At 39.0% G+C, this 23,576-nt stretch overlaps 1 protein-coding gene and 1 non-coding gene across 2 annotated transcripts in view; both read left to right on the forward strand.

Annotated features, from left to right (window-relative positions):
• The window catches only part of CNTNAP2 (contactin associated protein 2), a 1,413,967-nt gene that overhangs the window by 641,204 nt on the left and 749,187 nt on the right, over positions 1-23,576 (forward strand). The window contains exon 11 of the mRNA XM_040259921.1: positions 11,176-11,376. Within this exon, the coding sequence (XP_040115855.1) occupies positions 11,176-11,376 (201 nt within the window). The remainder of the gene's footprint in view (positions 1-11,175; positions 11,377-23,576) is intronic.
• TRNAW-CCA lies at positions 8,110-8,181 on the forward strand. Its single transcript has one exon. It is a non-coding gene; the product is annotated as a tRNA-Trp (tRNA).

Genomic DNA, 23,576 nt, shown 5'->3' on the forward strand with positions numbered 1-23,576 from the left:
GAAAAAATAGCTACCTAGAAACTTAAATGGCTACTTGGACATGACTTAGCAACTGGGCAGCTGTTAAAAAATTTAAAAATGAAAATGTCACAATATAAGTGAATCTTCTCTCTCTGAAGCTTTCCAGCACCCACACCATGAGGATTTGCTGGACCTTTCAACCCATACACAGTTGTTATGACTGCAATCTTATACTTCACTCTCCCAAACCCTTCAATTTCCAATCAATCAGGATCCCATTTACTGAACTCTTTGTCCCCAAGAAGTTTGGCCTGAGTTGTAAGAAGAGTAAGATTGCTGTTACCACCATTGTCATATGGCTCATCCCTATCTAACCTTCTTGATTCACTGAAAATACCTTGTCCTCTTGGTCCCTTCATGGCTTTCTAAAGCTTTCCATGTGAGCTCTCAGGACCCTGTGCAGAGATCTGTTTTAGCACCTGTTTGCAATTTGTAATTTCAAGCTTAATGTTTTCTCTCCTCCTTTGCACTACAAGCTTATTGAGGACAGGACCTCAAGTCTCTTTCATCCTTGTGCTTCCAGAATGTAACATGGTGCTAAAATATAAAAAAAAAACTGAGTAATGATTTGTGAATGTGTACATGATTGAATTGTATTCCTGCTTTATGACTTTTTTTTCTTGATGTAATAGCATATATTATTGTCATTTAAAATAATACTTAAAAAGTCTAAAATAATGGCTATATATTCCTCTGCTCCCTGAAAATTAATGGGACGATGTGGGGAACACAGCAAAAGTTTTGACATGTCACCAAGCATATCAGCACGAGGTTAAAGATATGGTAGTGAAAAGAGCACTAAATGCCAGAATTAGGGGACAAAGTTTCCATTATTTTGCTACTAACTCTTTGTATTCATTTTGTTAAGCCACTGACTTCCGACACTTGGTTTCTTTTTTTTCTTTGTAATTGGAGAATAGTTGATTTACAATATTGTGGTTAGTTTCAGGTGTACAGCAAAATGATATTCATATATATATATGAATATACACATATATGGGCTTCCCAAGTGGCTTAGTGGTAAAGAACCCACCTGTCAGTACACGAGATGCAGGAGACAGGGGTTTGATCCCTGGGTCAGGAAGATCCCCTGGAGAGAGGCATGGCTACCCACTCCAGTATTTTTGCATCGAGAATCCCATGGGCAGAGGAGCCTGGCTGGCTACAGTCCATAGGTTGACAATTTGAATATATACACATATAAAAATATATATATATGCATATATTTATAGGGCTTCCCATGTGGTGGTAGTTGTAAAGAACCTGTTTGCCAATGCAGGAAACATAAGAGATGTGAGTTTGATCCCTGGCTCGGGAAGATCTCCTGGAGGAGGGCATGGCAACCCATGCCAGTATCTTCGCCTGAAGAATCCATGGACACCCTCTCCCTCTCCCTCTGAGTCCAAAAGTCCGCTATACACATCTGTGTCTTTTTTGCTGTCCTGCATACAGGGTCATCATTGCCATCTTCCTAAATTCCATATATATGTGTTAGTATACTGTATTGGTGTTTTTCTTTCTGGCTCACTTCACTCTGTATAATTGGCTCCAGTTTCATCCATCTCATCAGAACTGATTCAAATGTATTCTTTTTAATGGCTGAGTAATACTCCATTGTGTATATGTACCACAGCTTTCTTATCCATTCATCTACTGATGGACATCTAGGTTGTTTCCATGTCCTGGCTATTATAAACAGTGCTGCGATGAACATTGGGGTACATGTGTTTCTTTCAATTCTGGTTTCCTCTGTGTGTATGCCCAACAGTGGGATTGCTGGGTCATAAGGCATTTCTATTTGCAATTTTTTAAGGAATCTCCACACTGTTCTCCAGAGTGGCTGTACTAGTTTGCATTCCCACCAACAGTGTAGGAGGGTTCCCTTCTCTCCACACCCTCTCCAGCATTTATTGCTTGCGCGGGGATGACCCAGAGAGATGTTGTGGGGAGGGGGGTGGGAGGGGGGTTCATGTTTGGGAACGCATGTACACCTGTGGTGGATTCATGTCAATCTATGCCAAAACCAATACAGAATTGTAAAGTAAAAATTAAAAATAAATAAATAAATTTAAAAAAAAAAAAAAAGAATCCATGGACAGAGGAGCCTGGCGGGCTACAGTCCATAGGGTTGAAAAGAGTCAGACATGACTGAAGAGATTTAGCACACATGCACACACACATATATAAATATTTATATACCTTTTTAGATTCTCTTCCATTATTGTTATTATAAGATACTGAATAGAGTTCCCTGTCCTACAGAGTATATCTCTGTTGTCTATATTATACATATTAGTGTATCTGTTAATCCAATACTCCCAGTTTATTCCTTCACCTTTTTCCCCTTTGGTAGCCATAGCTTTGTTTTCTGTCTTGGGGAGTCTGTTTCTAAGTAAGTTCGTTTGTATTACTTTTTAGATCCCACATATAAGTTATATCATATGATACATATCTTTGTCCGACACTTCACACAGTATGATACTTTCTAGGTCCATTTGTGTTGCTGCAGATGCCAATATCTCATTCTTTTTATGGCTAAGTAGGGGACGGCAGAGGATGAGATGGCTGGAAAGCATCACGGACTCGATGGACGTGAGTCTGAGTGAACTCCGGGAGTTGGTGATGGACAGGGAGGCCTGGTGTGCTGCGATTCATGGGGTCGCAAAGAGTCAGACATGCCTGAGCGACTGAACTGAACTGAATATCCCACTGTATACACACACAATATATACACATCTTCTTTATCCATTCATCTGTTGATGGACATTTAGTTTGCTTCCATGTCCTGGCTTTTGTAAATAGTGCTGCTGTGAATATCAAGTTACATGCATCTTTTTGAATTAGACTTTTTGTCTCTTCTGGATATAAGTGCAGGAGTAGGATCTTAGGATCTTGTGGTAACTCTGTTACATGCGGTTTCTTAATCTCTAATAGAAGAGAGTCAAAATGGATATCCTCTAAAATGGCATGATATTGATACTATATACAGCTCAAAGTTTTTCATATGAGAACATGGTTTCCTTTGAATGGTAAGTCTCTTTCCTTGGCTATGTTCTACTATAAGCCTACAAACAGTTCTTACTAATCCAATTCTTATTAATGCTATACCATTTCATTGGAGAGCCTTGCTCATATGGCACCACATTCTAGTGCTCTTGCCTGGAGAATCCCATGGACCGAGGAGCCTGGTGGGCTGCAGTCCATGGGGTCTCTGAGAGTTGGGCACGACTGAGTGACTTCACTTTCTTTTTTATGCATTGGAGAAGGAAATGGCAACCCACTCCAGTGTTCTTGCCTGGAGAATCCCAGGGACAGGAGAGCCTGGTGGGCTGCCGTCTATGGGGTCGCACAGAGTCAGACATGACTGAAGTGACTTAGCAGCTCATATCTTCTTCACAGCTGAGGTTCAATTGTTGATTTACTGAATCAGGATAATAGCTATCAAGACTTCATGCCCAAAGAAAGCCACAGACTAATTTATCAGATGCAGTTTATGAAATGGAGGAGAACTTTAAGGTAATTTATAATATAATATTTCCTTATTTTTAGAGATAATTTCAGAGTTAATATGAATAAAGTTATGAAAATCTCTCAGATTAACAAATTGGTCCCTAATCAATACCATAATACTGTTTGAAAATCAGAAACACTTAGATGCAATTGCAGATGTATAAGAGACAATTTTTTTTTCTACTGGATTTAGCTCAGATTGGACTTTAATTAAAATGTTCTGTATAAACACCTGCTCTATACTGTGAACTTCAGATTACATATGGATAACATGAAAAAGAGTCAAAGAACAGTCATACACATGATGAAGAAGCTGGTTATATTAGGAATAATTCTTTGCTTTTTTCACTGGTCATTTTTGAGCTTAATCAGGCCGTGGTCATAACTCCAGCCATACAAAGAACTGAGTTCACATGAAGTGAGTTACTTGAGAATTACAGTTAATTAGGATATGGAATTCCCTGGTGACTCAGATGGTACAGCATCTGCCTACAATGTGGGAGACCTGGGTTCGATCCTTGAATCAGGAAGATCCTCTGGAGAAGGAAATGGCAACCCATTGCAGTGTTCTTGCCTGGAAAATCCCATGGATAGAGGAGCATGGTAGGGTACAGTCCATGGGGTCGCAAAGAGTCAGACACAACTGAGCGACTTCACTTTCTTTCACTTAGGATAAGGATATGGGGGTTACTGATACAAGTAGCAGAGGGACCTTTCTAATGTACATGTGTCAACATCACTAAGCAGAGTCATCCTGAAGATCCTGTAATTGCCAAGGAGAGGAATGTGTCCACAATATGTTTCCTATGTGCCCCAGTATTTGAGACATATTATTCAATTAGCTGTATTTAAAACAATATAAAATGTTACAAGTTTAAAATATGTAATTGCACAATGAGATAGATACTGAGGACTCAGTAATCACAAAGGCCATTTTCATAACACACTAATCCAAAAAGAGTATTTGAGACATACTAGTTTTTCAATTGCTTCTTCATGAAAACGGAAAAGTGGCAGAAATTTAGAAGTTTCCATGCACAGTGGTTTCTATTTGCATTACACACATATCTGATAATGCATACTGTAAAAACAGACTGTGAAGATGGGAATAAGGTTTTTGATTTTTCCACTTATGACACTGGCAAAGAAAAATCTAGATGGCATAGCTTTCTTCTAGATGCTGGGTATCTGAAAAATTGTTAACATCCATTTGTCATGTAAGATTTAATAGCTCCAAGCAAGCATTAAAAAATAACTTGCAAGAGAGATGTTATGGGGAGGAGGCTGGGAGAGGGGTTCAGGTTTGGGAACGCATGCACACCCGTGGTGGATTCATGTCAATGTATGGCAAAACCAATACAGAATTGTAAAGTAAAATAAAAAATAAATTAATTTAAAAAAATAAATAAATAAAAAATAACTTGCAAGATGCATCAACAGTAATTGTTTTGTGCTATCAAAATAGAGCATATATGTTACCTTTTATAATGCCAGGACACTACAAAAAGTTTTAAATCTTTATAAAGATATACTATTTTCAAGCCCTTCTGAAGTATAATTTTACTGAAGCAAACAATAGTATGTCAAAAATAAGTTAAAGCAAACTACTTTCACTTGCTTCAAACCTTCCAAAGCGAGTGGCTCTCCATCTAACTGTAAGATCACCACCCCTCATCCTTGTTATATTCCTGCCTTCGACTTCTGCCGCTCTCCCCTTCCTCACTCACCAGTCTCCTTGAATACCTAAATGACATCAGAAACATTCTAGAATTAGAATATTTACATTTTCATTCCCTCTGTCGTGTTTTCCCCATACATCCACAGGGCTTGCTGAACAGCGACCTTATTTATTCAAATGTCACTTTTTCAAGGCTTTATGGTTTCCTCTGTGTTTACAAATGCAGTCCCCATCATGTGTGCGTGTGTGCATGGGTGCTCAGCCATGCCCTACTCTTTGAGACCCCATAGACAGTAGCCCTCCAGTTTCCTCTCTCCATGGAACTGAGCAGGCAAGAATACTGGAGTGGGTTGCCATTTCCTTCTCTAGGGGACAATCCCAATACACACAGCCTACCCGTCCCTTCTCTGATCTAGTTTTTCTCCTCCTCAGCATCACTGGCGAATAGTGGTGATGATATATGTGAAAGAATACATATATGTAAAAGAATGCATGCATATGTATATGTGCTGTGTGCTGTGCTAAGTCGCTTCAGTTGTGTCTTGGACTGTAGCCTCCCTGGATCTTCTGTCCATGGGATTCTCCAGGCAAAAATACTGGAGTGGATTGCTGTGCCCTCCTCCAGGGGATCTTCCTGACCCAGGGATCAAACCCATGTCTCCTAAGCCTCCTGCATTGGCAGGCAGGTTCTTTACTGGTTGCACCACCTGGGAAGTGGTGCGTATGGATATGTGTGTGTATATATATATGTGCATATATATTGGAGAAGAAAATGGCAACCCACTCCAGTATTCTTGCCAGGAGAATCCTGTGGACAGAGGAGCCTGATGGGCTGCTGTAAATGGGGTCACACAGAGTTGGACATGACTGAAGTGATTTAGCATGCATGAATGCATTGGAGAAGGAAATGGCAACCCACTCCAGTATTCTTGCCTGGAGAATCCCAGAGACAGAGGAGCCTGGTGGGCTGCCGTCTATAGGGTCACACAGAGTTGGACATGACTGAAGTGATTTAGCAGCAGCAGCAGCATGCATATCTATGTATATGTATTCTTTTAATTTTGCTTATTATCTGTTTTCTTTACCCCACTAGAATGTAAGAATGTAAATTGCAAAAATGTACGAATGCTTTTTTTGCTGTTTTCTTTGCTGCCTAGATCTGTGTTTGTCATATAGTACGTACATGATAATATTTGCTAAATGAATGAGTAGGCTATAAAACAAATATAAAGGTATAATGTACAGGGTTTTGATGATGAAGTGTGTGGGCTGAGATGGCTGGAACTAAAATTTAGAGTCAAGAAGTCACCAGGACCAAAATGTTAGAACACTTGGTTCTCACAAATGTTAGGACACTGCTACAGGACAAGGCTCTTGGTAAAGATTCTTTAAAAAAAAGAAAAAGAAAAAAGAAAGAAAAAGGAAGAAAAGGGAGAGAGGAAAAAGTAAGTGGTGATAACCATCTGAGAATTTGGTACCACAGACTGATTGTAGCAAAAAAGAGATAGAAGCAAAAAAGAGATAGAAGTTACCTAATTCAATTAATGGATTTTTAATTATGTGAAGCTAAGTCTGAGGTCTGTATGTAAATGACTGTTTTCAGAGTCATGTCAGAAAGTGACAGAAATACCAAAATGTATTGTGACTTTTCTTGCCGTATCAGAGGAGCTCAAAGAAGACAGTTCTGATCAGCCCAAAGATAAACCCAGAAAATTAATTATCCTATAGAAAATGACTACAAGGGCACCATAATTGAACTTCTTTAATTGATCTAAGAATAGCAAGCTGGAAAGTCATCGGATAAAGAGGCATGTTGGAATAGATGAAGGGAAATTCTGGCTCAGAGGGGTGAAGTGGTCTGTTTCCAGTCTCTTGGGGTAGTCTCCACAGAACTTGAAGTAAAGTGATTTTTAAAAGTTCCTGTTGTTGTTCTGTCACTGTCTTGTCCAGCTCTTTGCCACCCCATGGACTGCAGCGTGCCATATTCCCGTGTCCTTCACTATCTCCTGAAATTCGCTCAAATTCATGTCCATTGATTCAGTAATGCTAGCTAACCATCTCATCCTCTGCTATCCTGTTTACTGCCTGCCCTCACTCTTTCCCAGTATTAGGGTCTTTTCCAGTGAGTCAACTCTCTGCATCAGGTGGCCAAATTATTGGAGCTTCAACTTCAGCATCAGTTCTTCCAATGAATATTCAGGGTTGATTTTCTCTAGGATTGACGGGTTTGATCTCCTTGCTGTCCAAGGGACTCTCAAGAGTGTTCTCTAGAACCACAATTTCAAAGCATGAGGTCCTTGGCATTCAGCCTTCTTTATGTTCCAACTCTCACATCTCTACATGACTACTGGAAAAAACTATAGCATTGACTGTACAGACCTTTGTCAGGGAAGTGATGTCTCTGCTTTCTAATATGCTGTCTAGATTTATTGTAACTTTACTTCCAAGGAGTATGTGTCTTTCAATTTCATTGCTGAAGTCACCATCCTCAGTGATTTTGGAGCCCAAGAAAATAAAATGTCACTGCTTCCACTTTTCCCCCTATTATTTTCAGATCAAATGTTTGTATTCTATTTATTTTTATTGGTTCATTCTTCTAGTCAACTAAAGTTTTTGAAGTGCTGTGCTCAGTTGCTAAGTTGTGTCCAACTCTTTGTGACTCCATGGACAGTAGCCCACCAGACTCAGCCTCTGTCCGTGGGATTTCTAGGCAAGAATACTGGAGTGGGTTGCCATTTCCTTCTCCAATGGATTTGAAGCCCTACTATATGCCAATTATCACTGTAAGCTTGGTGCATATAACACTGAAAAGAATCCCTGCTTTCTTTCCTTCTCATGGAGGGAGACAGATAGTTTTAAAAATAATTTAAATGTGCCCTAAGATAGGCACACCAGGGGCTTCCCAGGTGGCTCAGAGGTTAAAGCGTCTGCCTCCAATGCGGGAGACCCGGGTTCAATCCCTGGGTTGGGAAGATCCCCTGGAGAAGGAAATGGTAACCCACGCCAGTAGTCTTGCCTGGAGAATCCCATGGACGGAGAAGCCTGGTAGGCTACAGTCCACAGGGTCGAAAAAAGTCGGACAGGACTGAGCAACTTCACTTCACTTTCACTTTCACTTCACTAAGATAGAGATAAATGCTATGGATAAAAACAAAGCTGAGCAGGTAGATGGAGAGCAGCTGTGGTGGGGGTGGGACTCGGAGAAGGAAAGGTCATCACTGGAGCTCAGAGCGGGAGAAGGAGGGGCTCAGAGGAGGTCTGAGCAAAGATGGCTCTGCTGCTGCTGCTGCTGCTGCTGCTGCTGCTGCTGCTGCTGCTGCTGCTGCTGCTGCTGCTGCTGCTGCTGCTGCTGCTGCTGCTAAGTCGCTTCAGTCGTGTCCGACTTTGTGCGACCCCATAGACGGCAGCCCACCAGGCTCCCCCGTCCCTGGGATTCTCCAGGCAAGAACACTGGAGTGAGTTGCCATTTCCTTCTCCAATGCATGAACGTGAAAAGTGAAAGTGAAGTCACTCAGTCGTGTCTGACTCTTAGCAACCCCATGGACTGTAGCCCACCAGGTTCCTCCATCCATGGGATTTTCCAGGCAAGAGTACTGGAGTGGGGTGCCATTGCCTTCTCCAAAAGATGGCTCTAGACGCAGGAAAGAGTCAGTGCGAGTCTCCAAGGAGGGGCCTGCCTGACCTGTTTGAGGAGCACAAAGGAGGTCCGCGTGATCAGAGCCAAAGGAACAAGCGGTAGGGCTGCAAGGAAGAGCCAGACCTCCGCAGGCCTTTGCTTATTCTAAGAAATGGACTTTATGAATAAGACCAGATGCCGTGTAAGGACTCGGAGCTGTGTCAGAAGCTGACTTGTACTTGAAATCTCAGCATGGCTCTTTGTTGAAGGTAGACATGAAGAGACAAGGTCGGGGAGAGGGGACCAGTTAAAGGTCATTATGGGATGTGCAAGTGAGGGGCCCATGCTTGGACCAGCGCAGTCGTGGGTGCTGGGTGAGGAGTGCCCAGATTCTGAAGAGTGACTGAAGGTGGAGCACGTGGACATCTCTGACAGGGTGCAGGAGGAGGCGGAAGAAGGGGGCTTTTCTCCCAGAACTGGAAGAAGGGAGCTCCCATCTCCTGAAATAGGAAGACCACAAGAGGGGCAAGTTCAGGATGTTTCTCTCAGTCTAAAGCCCCTTCTTTAGAAGGGCTTCTCCTTCTTTTTCTCCTTCTGTCTCTCTTTGACTCTGTCTGTGAGTGTGAGTGTCTCTCACTGTCTTACTTTGTAATGTATCCCTCGGCTGTTGAAAGACTGGATTATGTGATGTATACAGTTTTCCACAACGTGGATGTTGCTGTTTCCATTTGGTGCCATTTAACATCTACCCCTTGCCCTCTGTTTTCTAGAAATTGGCAGGTAGGTCTATAAACTTGGTGAAATTCATGTCTGAGTTTTATCCGCACCCCTCCACCTGTAGTGCAGTATACCTGCCCGCACCTCCAGAGCCCCAGGGGCACATCTCTGGTTTCGCTTGTTGGTTATATTTGCAGCCATGAATAATCCTACTTAGACGCTACTAACTTGTTAGAAGTTACCAAATGATGACACTCTTATAATTTAGCCTTCGTTTATGGGCTGAAATATTTCCACAAAGGGAGTATTTAGTTACTTCAAGATTCATATAACTAAGGTAGACTAAATGCTGGATTCTTTGCCTTTATTTACCAGTTTTCAAAATAATGAATTAGTTATATAACACATTCCAAAATTTAAACATTTCATTGTTGTGAACTCGTGGGATTAAATATATTTGATATATTTTAATTTATTGCAGGAAATTCTTACTGATTTTAATTTAAATCTTTTTTTTTTTTTTGCCTTGGAGAATCTTTGAACCACACTTTGTCTCCAATAGTTTGTTTCTGAAGTCACAGCATGTTCCACATTCCTCTTAGCCATCTCTGATCCTGGAATCAGACATTTCTCCAGGATCCTAGTTTTGTCTTAATGAAAAATGGTATTGAGTGATGACAACTGTTGCCAGAAGTTGGTCCTTGTTTGGGGAGTTTTTTCAGTGGAAAGAAGTAGGGCATATTTTTAAAAGATAACAACATCATCATAGGTTCATAGTGATGCTTCTAATTCAAATGCATAACTTTGTAGGATTTTAATTTAATCTCATTAATCTTCTAGATGCTTCTCCTTTTCACATATTGAAATTTTCAGGGTTCAGAACACCAAGATAATTACTGATTTGCATCATTCCACACGTAAAGAGCATTTCAATAACAGAGCAGGTAGTGTCTAATTTTACCTGAAAGGTCAGGGTGAGAAGAACATTTGTTGACAAGATGAGGATGCATATTCTGATTACAGCAAACAAAGCTCCAGAGGCTAGAGAGCACGTAGCTCATTTTAGGAGGGAGCAGAGATTGTTCTACAGGAGGAATGAAGGGTTATAGCATCGGGAAGGCACTGAACACAGTGGCCGCGTGTGCAATGCTGTGGGTTTTAGAGTGTCCCACCAGATACTCAGGCTGGTTGTTTTAAGAAGATAGCTTGTGTTTGTTTTTAATAAAAGAAATATTACTTTTCTACCTTGCCAATATACACAGAACTTAGGTATGAGGAAAGGTAGGGGTTATTTTAATAATTACTATCTTTAAAGATTAATCCAAAGATTGAAGGCAGGAGGAGAAGGGGATGGCAGAGGATGAGGTGGTTGGATGGCATCACCAACTCAATGGACATGAGTTTGAGCAAGCTCCGAAGGTTGGTGATGGACAGGGAAGCCTGGCGTGCTGCAGTCCATGGGGTTGCAAAGAGTCGGACATAACTGAGCCACTGAATTGAACTGAATCCTTAACTCTGTTCTATATCTGTTCATAGAAAACAACCAATGAAAGTGCAGCTCCGTTATTTTCTGACTTTTGAAGATGCACTTGCATACTAATGACCTATTGTCCTGGCCTTTTTCTCCCCACAGAGGACAAAGTATGGACCATCGTGTCTCACGATTTGCAGATGCAGACGACAGTGGTGGGCTACAACCCAGAAAAATACTCAGTAACACAGCTCGTATACAGCGCCTCCATGGACCAGATCAGCGCCATCACCAGCAGCGCCGAGTACTGTGAGCAGTATGTCTCCTATTTCTGCAAGATGTCGAGGTTGTTGAACACCCCAGGTAGGCTGAGAATGGAGTGTTACTTTTAATTACTATCTCAGCTGGTGTTTGGAATTACCTAAACAACAGGTGTGGCTTATTATCTTAACAGTCCAGTCTTCAAAGTGCAGGCAGCTGTGAAAGTAGAATAGACCCACTTGGTTTGTTTTCTGGAGAAGGAAGTTAAGAACATACAGTTTTTGTTTAAAAAAAATCCATTGTTTCTTAGAGTTTTTCAGTTTTATATGCATACGTATGTGTGTGTGAATGCTTCTAGTACATAATTATCAGTATTTGCTTTGGGCAAAAGTTTGTGAGAGTTCTTTGTGAACTTTCAAGTAATTCCTTTTGAGTTCTTCAGCTGTCTTTAATGTACAGATGAAAGAATTCCAAAGGCTGTCTGCAGGTAAATAGCATATAGAATAGTGATAGAATTTAGAGCTCTTCGTTGTCTGTAGTCATTTAATAGTATCTGTTGGTCTCAGGAAGTCTGCTGTTGTTGTTTGTTTGTTTGTATTTTTTCCCATGATGGCTTATTTTAAGAATGCTTAAGGATTTATAAGCGTGTGTTGGGGGTAAAGAAAATTGGAGAATTTATAAAGGATGTATTGGAAATATCTTTACCACAAGAGACATATACTTTGGGATTCTTGGCAGTAAATTCAATATGTTGACAGCAACCTAATCTCTCCATCTATAGTATAAAATATTAGAAATAAAACATATGCTTTGAGTCAGAGAAACAGATTCACACTTTTCATCCTGGCTCTGTGATTTTGGAGTCATTGAACCCCTCTGCCTCAGTTTCCAATGTCTTTCAGTCAAATAGGGATCCTATTTCAAAGTGATTGTGAAAATTTAATGAGATAATATACTAAGGGCTTATTATAAGTCTTAATGCACTTAAGGACTTAATAAATAGCAAATAGTAAAAATAGTATATTGATTATTTTTAAATTATTAAACAAGTTTGGAAGTGGCATTATGTCAGAGACCAATGGGCTGTTTTATGCCCTAAATCGTTGTTGTATTGGGCCAGTGTTGCAGGGTGTTGCTTACAGAAAATAGTTCTAAGCAGAACTGTATATACTGTTTTGAAGATTACAGTGCTTTTATGTATAAAGCCTTGTATTCACATTACAGACAAGTATAACCTAGGAATTGTAAGAAAGTAAAATCTGTAAAATATGAAAAGGATTGGTTCAGACAATTAGTGCTTCTGCTGTTTAGAGAAAGAAGTCTTGACCGAGGCTGCGATGTTGAAGTGATGCTTTATTAAAGATGTTGAAAGGCAATTTGTGGTGGGTAAACAAGAGTCAGGAAGACAGAATACGAAAGATCCTTCAGGCCATAATGAGAAGAGGTTTAGCAGGAGCAGAGTTCATGTTGAAGAGCCGTAAGAAATAAGGTTGGAAGTAAAAATGGGAGACACCATGAAGGAAACTAAATGCAATGCTGGCAATTTTCCCTGATGGCCTGGACTTCTCAGGTTTTAGCGTGCATGCAAATAACCAGGAGGGATAAATAAAATGCAAATGGCAGGGCTCCATTCCCTGAAATTCTGACTCAATAGGTGTCAGGTGGGCTCCAGAATTTTCATTTGTACTAAGTGCTATGGACTGAATTGTGTTGCCCAAAATTCATATGTTGATATCTTAATCCCTAATATGACTGTATTCGAGATAGGGTTTTTAGGAGATAATTAAGATTAAATGAGGTTTTAAGACTGGGTTCCTAATCTGATTGGATTGGTGGTTTATAAAAAGAGGAAGAGCCAAGAAGAGAGCTCTCACCAGGAACCTAACTGGCAGCACCTTGATCTTGGACCTATAGCCTCCAGAACTGCAGGAAAATAAATGTCGATTTTTTAAGCCAACAATGTGGCTGGTATTTTGCTATGGCAGCCTGAGCAGACTAGTACAGTGAATTTCCAGGTGGTGGTGAAACAGCTGATCCAGAGACCACTCTTAACCATGACTGTGTGTCATGAAACCCCTTTAAGTTCCTACAACTGTTTTTCTATCGACCTTCATCTGTCACAGTCTTTTATTTATTATTATTATTTTTTTTATTTTTAACTGGATCCTGCTTCCAGTGCTGGGAAATGTCAACCAAGGATTGAGAAAACCCAGGGCACTGGGCACAATGAATGAGTCCCATCAGCTCGTCTGCACTCAGTTTCATGAGGGAGAGTACCTTGTCGAAGTTCATCCCAAAGACTCCAGTCCTGGAAGGGACAGGGCTGAGGGAAAACTGCTGACTAAGAAAAATACATTGGTACCATGAGCTTTATTTTCCTTATTTTCTTCTGTTCCTCTATTAAACTCCAAAGTCAACTTTTACTTGTTTGCATTTTGCTCTGGTGGTTAAAAAACACAATGCAACTTCCAAATAAGTTTATCTTACAGTTCAGTTCAGGCAGCCCAAGAATTGGGCTGGAGGTAAGGGAAGAAGTGTACTTTTAGAGCCTCTGGCCTTATAGTTCCTTCCTTCCCTTCCCCTAGCCACCAAGAAGCCTCTCACACTTATTACCCTCCTTTTGAAAATACAGGATGTCCAAAACCATCAGGAAACATGGAATAAATCTGTCTTTAAGCAACATTTCAGTTATGTTTTCTAATAATAAGCCAAACATAGTTCTCTTCAACCTCCAGACACCTTTTCAGAAGAAGAACTACCAAATTGAAATCAGGAATGAATTGTTAATCTGTACAGTAAGCACACTATTTTCTTTGTGTTTCCAAACATTTGCAGATTATCATTGTACTTTATAAACTGTACCTTGAAAATAATATTATCATATGCTTCTTGCCTTAGGGGATACCCTCCATGTATCAGATTTTAGTCACATAGAATTGGTAGTTAATAAATATTTGCTGACTGGAATGAAATGAAAATTACATTGTTTTAAATATTACTTCATCCAATATTCAGGCAGTTGTTTTTAAACAAATATGAGCATCGGAGTTTTCAGGTTGCTCATCACAATGGTGATTCCAATGATTTTGACTTGGTAGAACTTGGTCAGGGCACAGGAATGTCTGCTTTTAACGAACATCCATGGGTCATTCCGTGAACTCTGTATTGAAAAATGCCATCTTTAATTTATGGCATGAGGATAACATTTGGATTTTAAGGTGTCAGTCCTCTGTGTGGAAGAAGATTAAAGGGAATATTAGAACTATCTGACCAATGGAAATAAAATGGCATACATAACTACCTGTTCCTCCTGCTAGCATAAATTGGCATAGTGGCATTTTAAAAATCCTTTTCATAGACTAAATGTTGTAAAGTTAATTTCAGCCTACTCTTCTTAGTCATTTTTCACATCCCAATTTCTATTTTCCAGGCTAATTAATCAGTAGACAGCTGAGGCAAGGAAAAGAAGTGGTTGATATAGCAAGTTTTCCTGTGTCACTGTATTCTGCATATGTCCAAGTATAAAAGAACACAATTTAATACAAATCTTTAATTTGCTATTTTAAGGAGCTGATGTTTGCTGTAATTGGTTTTTTCCTTCCTTCCTGGTAACATTCCATTTTAAGTATCCATTTACTTGTTCTTAACTAAGGCTGAATTATATTGGAACTTCTGCAGTAGTACTTGTGACATCTGTTTGAATACAAAGTATATTCATTATAGTCGAGGCAATTAAAATGAATATCAAATGGGTTTGTAATAGCTTTGCACTTAAAATGTTATTCTTGATTTTAAGAGCCTTTTCTTCAAGTGTTCATCTGGGGCTCTATAATTTCTAGTGATACTTATGATAAAGCGTTGATTTTGTATGTATATGGACCTCAATTTTATTTTGATAAATGTTTGGTTGTATCTAACCATTAGCTAACAAATGTAGATTTACTCATTAATGGTCTTTCACAACTTTTACAAGAATACTAATATATGACTTGCAATGTTATAACTTCTTTCTATTACTACAAAAGTTTTAAAAAGAATCAGCTTTAAAATAATGCTTTTGCGATTCTTTATGGTCATACCTATTCTTGCAATGTAGCTATTAGTTAGTTGTGCTTAATCAGCTTTACAAAAGACATAGAAACAAGACAAAGTTATTTCATAATGATTTGAAATTATAAATAAACTCTACCCATGTAGAAAAAAAACTGTTCATAGCTATCCTAAACCACAAGGATGTCAATATGTTTTGTATTTATATCCCTAGAGCTGCAAATATACTGATACCTGAGCCTAATGAAAGACAGAAATCTTTAAACAATGAAATCTTCTTCTGAAAATAGATATCTCAGGAGTTAAATTTGATAAATTAGACACCAGCAGAAGTTTCATTAGTTACCACATGAGTCATATTAGTCAACAATCCTAATGCTTGTAGATGGCAAAGATACTTCTCTCTATTTGGACAAAACCTATTAGCCTGATTTTAAATGCTTGCCTGTGTATCTAAGATGCACTGTTGTCAGGTCAGGTCAGGTCAGTTCAGTTCAGTCGCTCAGTCGTGTCCGACTCTTTGTGAGCCCATGAATCGCAGCACCCCAGGCCTCCCTGTCCATCACCATCTCCCAGAGTTCACTCAGACTCACGTCCATCGAGTCCGTGATGCCATCCAGCCATCTCATCCTTGGTTATCCCCTTTTCCTCCTGCCCCCAATCCCTCCCAGTATCAGAGTCTTTTCCAATGAGTCAACTCTTCACATGAGGTGGCCAAAAGTACTGGAGCTTCAGCTTTAGCATCATTCCTTCCAAAGAAATCCTAGGGCTGATCTCTTTCAGAATGGACTGGTTGGATCTCCTTGCAGTCCAAGGGACTCTCAAGAGTCTTCTCCAACACCACAGTTCAAAAGCATCAATTCTTCGGCGCTCAGCCTTCTTCACAGTCCAACTCTCACATCCATACATGACCACAGGAAAAACCATGGCCTTGACTAGACAGACGTTAGACAGCAAAGTAATGTCTCTGCTTTTGAATATACTATCTAGGTTGGTCATAACTTTTCTTCCAAGAAGTAAGCATCTTTTAATTTCACAGCTGCAGTCACCATCTGCAGTGATTTTGGAGCCCAAAAAAATAAAGTCTGACACTGTTTCTACTGTTTCCCCATCTATTTCTCATGAAGTGATGGGGCCAGATGCCATGATCTTCATTTTCTGAATGTTGAGCTTTAAGTCAACTTTTTTGCTCTCCTCTTTCACTTTCATCAAGAGGCTTTTTAGCTCCTCTTCACTTTCTGCCATAAGGGTGGTGTCATCTGCATATCTGAGGTTATTGGTATTTCTCCTGGCAATCTTGATTCCAGCTTATGCTTCTTCCAGCCCAGCGTTTTTCATGATGTACTCTGCATAGAAGTTAAATAAGCAGGGTGACAATATACAGCCTTGACATACTCCTTTTCCTATTTGGAACCAGTCTATTGTTCCATGTCCAGTTCTAACTGTTGCTTCCTGACCTGCATACAGATTTCTCAAGAGGCAGGTTAGGTGGTCTGGTATTCCCATCTCTTTCAGAATTTTCCACAGTTAATTGTCATGCACACAGTCAAAGGCTTTGGCATAGTCAATAAAGCAGAAATAGATGTTTTTCTGGAACTCTCTTGCTTTTTCCATGATCCAGCGGATGTTGGCAATTTGATTTCTGGTTCCTCTGCCTTTTCTAGAACCAGCTTGAACATCAGGGAGTTCACGGTTCACATATTGCTGAAGCCTGGCTTGGAGAATTTTAAGCATTACTTTACTAGCATGTGAGATGAGTGCAATTGTGCGGTAGTTTGAACATTCTTTGGCATTGCCTTTCTTTGAGATTGGAATGAAAACTGACCTTTTCCAGTCCTGTGGCCACTGCTGACTTTTCCAAATTTGCTGCAATATTGAGTGCAGCACTTTCACAGCATCATCTTTCAGGATTTGAAACAGCTCAACTGGAATGCCATCACCTCCACTAGCTTTGTTCGTAGTGATGCTTTCTAAGGCCCACTGGACTTCACATTCCAAGATGTCTGGCTCTAGATGAGTGATCACATCATCATGATTATCTGGGTGGTGAAGATCTTTTTTGTACAGTTCTTCCATGTATTCTTTCCACTTCTTCTTAATATCTTCTGCTTCTGTTAGGTCCAGACCATTTCTGTCCTTTATCGAGTCCATCTTTGCATGAAATGTTCCCTTGGTATCTCTGATTTTCTTGAAGAGATCTCTAGTCTTTCCCATTCTGTTCTTTTCCTCTATTTCTTTGCATTGATCGCTGAGGAAGGCTTTCCTATCTCTTCTTGCTATTGTTTGGAACTCTGCATTCAGATGCTTATATCTTTCCTTTTCTCCTTTGCTTTTCACCTCTCTTCTTTTCACAGCTATTTGTAAGGCCTCCACAGACAGCCATTTTGCTTTTTTGCATTTCTTTTCCATGGGGATGGTCTTGATCCCTGTCTCCTGTACGATGTCACGAACCTCATGCCAGGTACTTATTTTATAAAAGTTATACTTCCTAATATAGCATTTTCTGCTAAAGTTTCCCTACAGATATAAATGTTTATTTAATTATGGAGATATGAAGTTGACGTGCTTTTTCTATTTTTATGACTATATTTCGTGTTGTTTTCACTGGTTCCCAGTGCTCCTTTCTTTTCACTGTGTAATGTAGTTTTGTTCTCATCGGTCATAGTTCTATACTTTATTTTTTAGAAAGAAGAAATATAAATTATTCACCCTTCTGAATAGTTTACTGTTAGATTTTGTATCTATTGGAAAGGAGTTATGTTCACAATTTTTGGCCGTAAAGCTGCATAAAATTCAGTTTACTTTAGTGTTACTGCTCTGTGATTTGGTGTCATTTGAAACACAAAAAAGGGCTTCCCTGATGCCTCAGCAGAAAACAATCCGCGGGCAATTTTGGAGACCCAGGTACAATCCCTGGGTCAGGAATTTTCCCTGGAGAAGGAAATGGCAACTCACTCCAGTATTCTTGCCTGGAGACTTCCATGGACACAGGAGCCTGGTGAGTTATAGTCCCAGGAGTCTCAAAGAGTCGGACATAACTGAGCAACTAACAGAGATACACATGAAAGAGCCTGACTCTGGCTTTGTAACTTATAACCTAGTTTCAGAAAAAATTCTAAAGTTTGGCTGTTGCTGTTCAGTTGCTAAGTTGTGTCCAACTCTTTGCAACCCCATGAACTGCAGCACACCAGGCTTCCCTGTTCTTCACTATTTCCTGGAGTTTGCTCAAACTCATGTCCATTGAGTTGGTGATACCATCCAACCATCTCATCCTCTGAAGCTCCCTTCTCTTTTGCCTTCGTTCTTTCCCAGCATCAGTGTCTTTTCCAATGGGTCGGCTCATTGCACCAGGTGGCCAAAGTATTAACACTTCAGCTTCACCAGTCCTTTCAATGAATATTCAGGGTTGATTTCTTTTGGGATTGTTTGATCACCTTGACATCCAAGAGACACTCATGAGTCTTCTCCAAAGTGAATTTACTGTCTGTGATATGCATTATAAGAAACTATGATGTTTAGCTTTTGAAACAACACAGATAAAACATCGCTCAACTGCAACTAAAGATTGGTGTTTTCCATGAATGAGATTTATTGTGACTAGTCAGTATGTTAAAAGATTAATCATTTTTCTAATTAATCATTGTGTTAAATAATTATACTGAGACTGGAGGAAACAATTAAATGAAACATGCAAAGAAATTAGTAGCAACTAAAAAGTAAAATAGAAAATTAAATCCAGCAATGTTCTAAACCCAGGCAACTAGCATCTTCGTTAGAGAATCCTGTAGTTAAAAGAGACTGAGTGACCACAGGGGAAAGTAAAAACCTGTTTCAGCAATGTGGAGAGGAGTTGATCAGTCTTAGCTGGAATAACGGTCAGATAATCAGTCCACAAATATGTTCTGTTTCTTGTGTATCAGAGATTATGATGTGTAGACTGAGATGTGAAGGAGTCATACATGTTAACTAAGAAAAAATGGCAGGGGAACTTCTTGCTTTGAGATGTGAGAATGGGTACTATTCTGAGATCCAGGTCAAGGAACACAGTACTTGGAAGGAAATGAGAGAGCACAGAGTGGCTGCAGCAGAGAACCTAGGGAAAGAGAGAAAGAGAGGAAAGGGTGCTGAGATCAGTCCAGAGTCTCTGTGTGATGCTAAAGGTTCCACTGGAAGGGCTCCGTTGTAAGTAGGAGAATTTTGGCTATGACACGGAGGATAGAATCCAAGAAGGGCAGAGTTTGTGTGATGAGATCATCTTGCATTATGTCACAGGAGTACGGGTGAGACTGTCTGACTAGGAGGCTCACTGGGAATTAAGAGGAATTTTTTTTTTTTTTTATTTAGATGGTAGAATGAATAGAATCTGTGATTGTATATATGTGGAGTGATGTTAGGAGAGGGAAAATGGTCTTCCTGTGTTCCCAGGAATAATGGTAAAGTGATTGATTAAGAAAGTTGTAAAGCCTTCACAAGATGACTCAAAGAATTTATGGGAGAAGCAGGAAACCAATAGAAAGAAAGAAAATGCTAGTTTGCAAAAATGATTCAAAGAGAGGATGCTGCTAAATATAGGGACTCAAAAGTCATGATCAGAGCAGTAGAAAGAGAATCAAATTAGAAAAGCCTTAAAATGGGAAAGCCAAAGAAAATGTGTGTTTAACAATCAACAAGTTAAAAACAAAAACAGGAAAACTTAGATATGGTCAGTGGGGAAACATCATAAAAGGAAGTCAGCCCCTGGCTTTGGCTGTAGTGAGGCCACTGGAGTTTCATGTCTGTGTTGTCTGGTGAGTGGAGCTGCTGAAGAATAAATGAGAAAAGGAAAGAGCAAATGAAAGTTAAAAAAAAATTCCATGGTAAAGGGATGGCTAAGTACAGAAGTACTGCTTAATTGGAAGGCAGAGCCTAAGCAAGGGTTTGGGATTTTTAAGAATAAGGGAGTTATGAATTGGTTTATAAATGTAGGAGGCAAAGGAGAGGATGCCGCTAAAGATATGACAGAAAAGGCATGTCATAGGTCCCAGGAGAAAAAGAATAGAGTATGGAGTTTGCCTTGCAAAGAATGAACACCTGCTCTGAGAAAGGAGATGAAGGAAAGGGTGGAGATTTCCATTAAACTCTATTGGCCAATACTATTATAGACATTATATCCCATTTAACTCTCAAAGTTATGCAAAGTAGGTTTTATTTTCTCTGTTTTGTAAAAAGCAAGATTCAGCTGAATAAACTCACTGCATGTTATTAAAGCTGGAAGTGCGCAAGCTGGAGTTCAAAGGCAAATCTATTCTATTATGAACCTTTTTATTCTGACACATTAAGAAAGTGTGAACCTGCAGTATTATCGGAACTCACCCCATCTCTTCAACCACCATGAGAGAACATTTTCTCTCTTGGCCTTTACTTTTTCTGTTTATGATTAGAAATACTCTTTGTTAAAGGGTCTTGGGTCAAGTCTAATATTTCTGATTAATAAATTAATCTTAAGGTCAGATTTACTGAGGGTAGCCTGTCTGGCTTCCACTAAAAATGTGCTCATTTCAAGTTGCCAACATTTTGAACTTTAAGGTGAGATTTTGAAGAACATTCTGTAACTTCATAAAGATTGTTTTTATTGCTGCCGGTTTTACTTTGTGTAACTCCACACACACAGCTGCATTTAGCTTCATTTTTAATAAATATCATAGAAATGAAGGGGAACTTTGAAATTGTCCTATATCACTTAAAACTTGAGAATTATCTCTTCATGTATTTAAATCATAAGCTTGTTCATTGTATACTATCTTTAAAATTATCCATTTTAATAACATATGGTGAGGATAAACCTAATTGGCTAAATTTTATAAATTATGATTGTATTAATCATTTTAGCTAATGTATAGTTAATTTACAATCTTTTGTTAGTTTTGGGGGTACAGCAAAGTGGTTCAGTTATACACACATATATATTCTTTTTCACATTCTTTTCCATTATAGATTGTTATAAGATATTTCCCTGTGCTATACAGTAGGTCCTTGTTGATTATCTATTTTATATATAGTTGTGTGTATGTATTGATTCCAAACTCATAGTTTATCTCTTCCATCCCTACCCCCACTATCCTCTTTGATAATGATAATCTTGTTTTCTATGTCTGAGTCTATTTCTGTTTTGTAAATAAGTTCATTTATATCATTTTTTTAAGATTCCCTATATAAATGATATTATATTTGTCTCTGTCTGATTTACTTCACTTAATATGATAATCTCTTAAGTCCATTCATGGTGCTGCAAATGGCATTATTCACTGTTTTTTATGATTAATTAATATCCCATTGTGTATACATACCACATTTTCTTTATCCATTCATTTGTCAATAGACACTTAGGTTGTTTCCGTGTCTTGTTTATTGTAAATAGTGTTGCTATGAACTTTCTGGTAGTTTTGTCGTATTGTCTGAGGTCAGGGAGCCTGATTCCTCCAGCGCCATTCAAAATACTTGTCTTAAACAAGATATGGGAAAAAAAAAAAGAGAGTTTTACTATAAAAATATCTTGAAAATATCTAGAATATTATTGAGGAATTAGTCATGTCTTCAGCAAACATTCACTGAATACAAAATACTTTGCTGGATGCTGTGCAAATACAAGGAAGACAAAGATAATAGTTTTTAAGGTAACATTTTCCTTAAAATATAGACTGAAATGATATAATAATGAAAGCAAGTCATTTTGTATGTGACCTAGATGTTGAAGGGACTTTAATGGTACGTCTTGGATGAAAGATTGAATAAATTTAGAATTCATCATAGTTTAAAATTTTTTGACTTGTGTATTTTCATTAGTGAATTCCTCCTCCTTTGTTTACAAAGCATACATCTGAAGGGAAGGTCAGGAATTACTCAGAGAAGCTTACGAATAGGAGATAAGGGTTTCGAGTTCTGGTGTCCAGTGTGTCAGTCCAAGATCAACCAGAGAAACAAAAAGTAAAAACACATATTTCAGAGATTTACTGGAAGAGAGGAGTTTACATAATAGTAGGACCTGGCTAGTAAGTCTAAAGTTAGGCATTGTCAGGGGAGGCAGACTTGAAGTTTCAATGAGGAGGTGAATCTGCTATCCACAGATAGACCATCTTCAGGGAAGACTCAGCTTTATTCTAAGCTCTTTCACCTGATAGAATCAGCCAGTCCAGATTATCTAGCAGACTTCTTTTATGTAGTCAGTTGATAACAGACTTTGATGATTTCTATAAAATACCTGCATAACATAACTAGGGTTTTGTTGAATGCCTGGGCACCTTAGCCTAGGTGAGCTGATACATAAATCATCACAGCTAGTGAAGATTATTTTTTAAGTGAACAAGTGAGATATTCTAGAGTATCAGTGGCTTATGCCCTCAGTTGTGCAATATGTGCCTCTCTGTGTCATCATAGACAGGTAAGATTGACCTTTAGAGGTATCGAGGAATATTTCATTCTCATATCTCTCCATTTTTGATGAGGGTACATTTGATCTTGGAATCAAGATGCCAAATGAAGTATCAATTTATACAGTTATAGCAATAACAATTTAAATGAATCAAATAGGTCAACTTTAGTCAGGATGATAAGTCAAAGAAACGATTTTCCTGTTCTCTGTAGTTTTAGGAAAAAAGAACTGTAGGTACTTCTGTTTCACATTTCAACCAAGTTGTCATGTATCCATAGGGGATATGGCATTATAAACTCATTTACCACTTGGACTTCTGCCTGGAGGAAGCATCTCCACTGGTCCAAGTAAGAACATTCTATACCCATAACCTTAGAAAAGCTGCAGAATACTTCTATCACCCTTTCTACATTATTTTGCAGTCTTGTTGTTTACTCACAATTGAATCAAATCCCATTACCTTAAAGTAAAGGTAATGTTGAAGAAGTTCAGAGAAATGAAATTAAAAGAACTAATTTTTCTGGAACTACATATGAATGAAATAATAGATAAATTTTATTTCTAAGTCTGTATGTATTTTCCCACCAGTGAGTGACAAAGCTTCTCTAATGTCACTCAAATAGCAGCTGGTTTCTATTACCCTGTTGTGTTTGCATATTATTCACCAAAACCAGCAACTGGTAGTTTTTATGATAGTGAATAATTGTTGCAGGCTGTTAATTGACTAGGAATGCCACAGCCTCTTTGACTGTAACCTGATATCTTAAATTTTCTTAAAATGATTCTTTTTTCTCTTAGTATTGGATCTGGAGTACAGGCTACAGTTACCTACATGGTTGGATGA

The sequence above is a fragment of the Oryx dammah genome, unplaced genomic scaffold (genome assembly GCF_014754425.2).
Source record: "Oryx dammah isolate SB20612 unplaced genomic scaffold, SCBI_Odam_1.1 HiC_scaffold_18, whole genome shotgun sequence".
NCBI lineage: Eukaryota > Metazoa > Chordata > Mammalia > Artiodactyla > Bovidae > Oryx > Oryx dammah.